The following is a 3,094-nucleotide window of genomic DNA, read 5'->3' on the forward strand; positions in this document are numbered from 1 at the left end:
TTTTAACATTTTATGTATTGGTTTGCCATTCATTGTGTTCATAAGGTTTTGTATCATGCACTTTGTGTGTTTTAATACCTTTTGTATTTTAGATTGAAGTCATCTCGTGGGAGAACTAATATTTTTTTTAGTTTTTTACTGTCATAAAAGTTCAGAATAATGAAGTAATTGAAGCCTAGATATGTACACTGAAAATTAGAATATGTGCTAAGATTAGTGATGTGCGAACTGCTCAGTCCTCGAGAAGCATAACGAGCATTTTGGTGCTCGGGTGTTCGGTACTCGTTTAGAAAGTATAATGAAAGTCAATGGTGAACTCAAGCATTTTTCTGGAAGATCTTCTGGAATAATGTTGAAGTTTCCCTTTGACGTCCATTATATTCTGCAAATGAGTACCGAGCATCTGAGCACCAAAATGTCAGTCATTAGTGATAAGAGAGCATGCTCAGAAGTGATTGTTGCTCGATCAAGCATTGGGTTGCTTGGATACTCTACCAAGTATTGCGAGTGCTCGAATATTTTGTCTGTGAAACAATAACCACAATGGATAGGCTTGCTTCACTTCATGATGTGTGCAGGCTCCCCAGGAAGAACCACTTGCAATCTCTGAATGGCTCTGTCAGGAAATAAAACAATGTTCACGGATGTAGTGTGACCAAAAAAATAATACCCCGCCCTCCCTCCTTCCAGAAATGTGCTGTTTATGGCTAGCTGTATGTACAGTATGCGGAGACCCAAACATGCCAATCATTGAATTTTGGTAATGTTTGTAATTTGTGTCAAGCTCGTCCGAGTGTCTGACCAGCTGTAATTGAGTAATGAGCATGCGAGCATTTTACTGTTCCCCCATCACTACTCATTACCCTTACCGAATACTCGAGCACCGAGCAGAAAGCTAATCACTAAGATACAAATTCACAGATCAGTTGAATTCTGGAGACAAATATGATTAACATTGAAGTTCTCTGATGCAATTCCTTATTATACTCCAGGGTCTCTCCAGACTACAGAGTATAATAGCCATGGGGCGAAAAAAAATAAAATATACACCTTGCTATTCATTGGTTAGGCCACCAAAGCTTGCCGTCCGGTTCTCCACTCAATCTCTGGCTATGACAATCATCCCTCCGCAATGGACCTCCAACATAGAATAGATTGCAGGAGTAAAGACGGCATGATATGATGACCGTCACAATTCCAAATCAAGATTGTGGAAGAGGAGGCGCAGAATGGGATAAGTAAGCAGTGATCTAAAGTCTATTTCTTCACCATTTTTCTTACTATAACCATGTGGCCGCTATTTTATTCAAATCGCACAAAGCATATCACAAAAAAAAATAATCCTGGAGAATTTAAAATTTTGTAACGTTATAAGCAAATTCACTTTATGCAGATTCACTCATATTTATTGTACACACAAAAAGAAACATTTAAGACATTTTAAATCTGGTCATCGGTCACTTGTCTGATTGACCTGAGAGGTCCCATATCCACGATGTTTGAATATTTGAGTTATAAAAAAAGTATCAGAAATTATTGTATCACAGTTAGGTCCAAAATCATAATGTCTGCAGCTCTTACATTTTTAGCACTTCTAGACCATTATATATGTATAGTATATACGATCAAGGAGGATATGAAGCCCCTATTATTGCATATAAGAAACTGGTTAAAGGAGAGATTTTAAGAGCCAAAAATCTGAAATAGTAAAAAGAGAAAAGTAAAATAAAGTTATTTTTGTTTTATAACTCAGGTCATAACTACCACATCCCCGGTCTACATGTACAACCAGACGATGGTTACAGATTTCCACCTCTTAGGATTTCAAGCCAGTGGAGGTTTAAGACTTTTCTTATTTTGTTTGTTCCTTATGGTTTATTGCCTTATCATATGTGGAAATGTCCTCATTATCACCCTGGTGTTTATCAGCAAAAACCTGCAAACTCCAATGTACTTCTTCATCTCACAACTGTCTGTCGGTGACATTTTATTGACTATGGTCCTAGTCCCCGGTATGCTCTACATTCTGCTGAATAATGGGGGGACCATTACTTTCATCAATTGCATTGCCCAATTGTATTTCTTCTGTTCCTCAGAAGCATTTGAAGGTTTTCTCCTCGCTGTGATGTCTTATGACCGGTATGTGGCCATCTGTAATCCCCTCCGTTACGCAACCATCATGACCAGCGGATATTCTGTGGTGTTGACTGTTTTCTGCTGGTTGTTTGGATTGTCATTTAATTTGATCTACACAATAACAACATCAAAACTAAACTTTTGTGGTCCAAATATCATTGATCATTTATTCTGTGACCTTGTTCCTCTTCTAGAACTTGCCTGTTCAGATACTTTTATTGTCCATTTGGAGATCTATGTCGTAGGCATTCCAAATTTATTAGTCCCAATCACAACCATTGTAATGTCTTATTCTTATATTGTCCAAACAGTTGTAAGGATCCGATCTAGTACTGGCAGACAGAAAGCCTTCTCCACCTGCAGCTCCCACCTCACTGTGGTCTCCATATTCTATGGCACCATATTCAGTGTTTACGTTGTCCCAACAAAACAATCAGTGACCATCAACAAAATCCTATCCCTTCTTTATACTGTGTTTACTCCATTGGTGAATCCCATTATTTACAGTCTGAGAAATAAAGACATTAAAAAAGCCATACAGCAATCATTTATCTTTTAGAGCTGGAAATTATTTCACAATATTTTATAAATATCCAGTAAAGGTAAAACAAACTTTTTGTAGCCAATTGGACAAGTGACAAATCCATAAATAGTTGAGCAGACTTCCCATTGTATTGATATTTGTACTTGTCTTGAGGCTTAATTAATCCTTTCATGAAAAATTAACCCATAATACATTAATTATTATCATAAACTTCACAAATGAACATCCTGTAGTTGCTTGGGTCGTAGGACACATGACCTGAAAGGCCACCACATCAGATCAACCGGACGTCCCTCAATGCTTTATTAATTATAATGTAACATTTTATCTATCCTCAGATGATCATTTTGGTCTTTTGTTAATGTCAACACATCTGCCCTTACTATCTTTCTTAATTTAACTAATCTAAATCTA

The 3,094-nt window shown here is 37.1% G+C and overlaps 1 protein-coding gene across 1 annotated transcript; it reads left to right on the forward strand.

Moving 5' to 3' along the window:
- Positions 1-1,780: 1,780 nt before the first annotated feature.
- LOC142302995 (olfactory receptor 11L1-like) lies at positions 1,781-2,695 on the forward strand. Its single transcript, XM_075344096.1, has one exon. It carries the CDS (start codon positions 1,781-1,783, stop codon positions 2,693-2,695), a length of 915 nt encoding a protein of 304 aa, XP_075200211.1.
- Positions 2,696-3,094: the final 399 nt, after the last annotated feature.

Source organism: Anomaloglossus baeobatrachus, chromosome 4, assembly GCF_048569485.1.
Source record: "Anomaloglossus baeobatrachus isolate aAnoBae1 chromosome 4, aAnoBae1.hap1, whole genome shotgun sequence".
NCBI classification, from domain to species: domain Eukaryota; kingdom Metazoa; phylum Chordata; class Amphibia; order Anura; family Aromobatidae; genus Anomaloglossus; species Anomaloglossus baeobatrachus.

Coding starts and splice junctions, on each gene's coding strand:
- LOC142302995 (XM_075344096.1), top strand. CDS start 1,781: ATGTACAACCAGACGATGGTTACAGATTTCCACCTCTTAGGATTTCAA.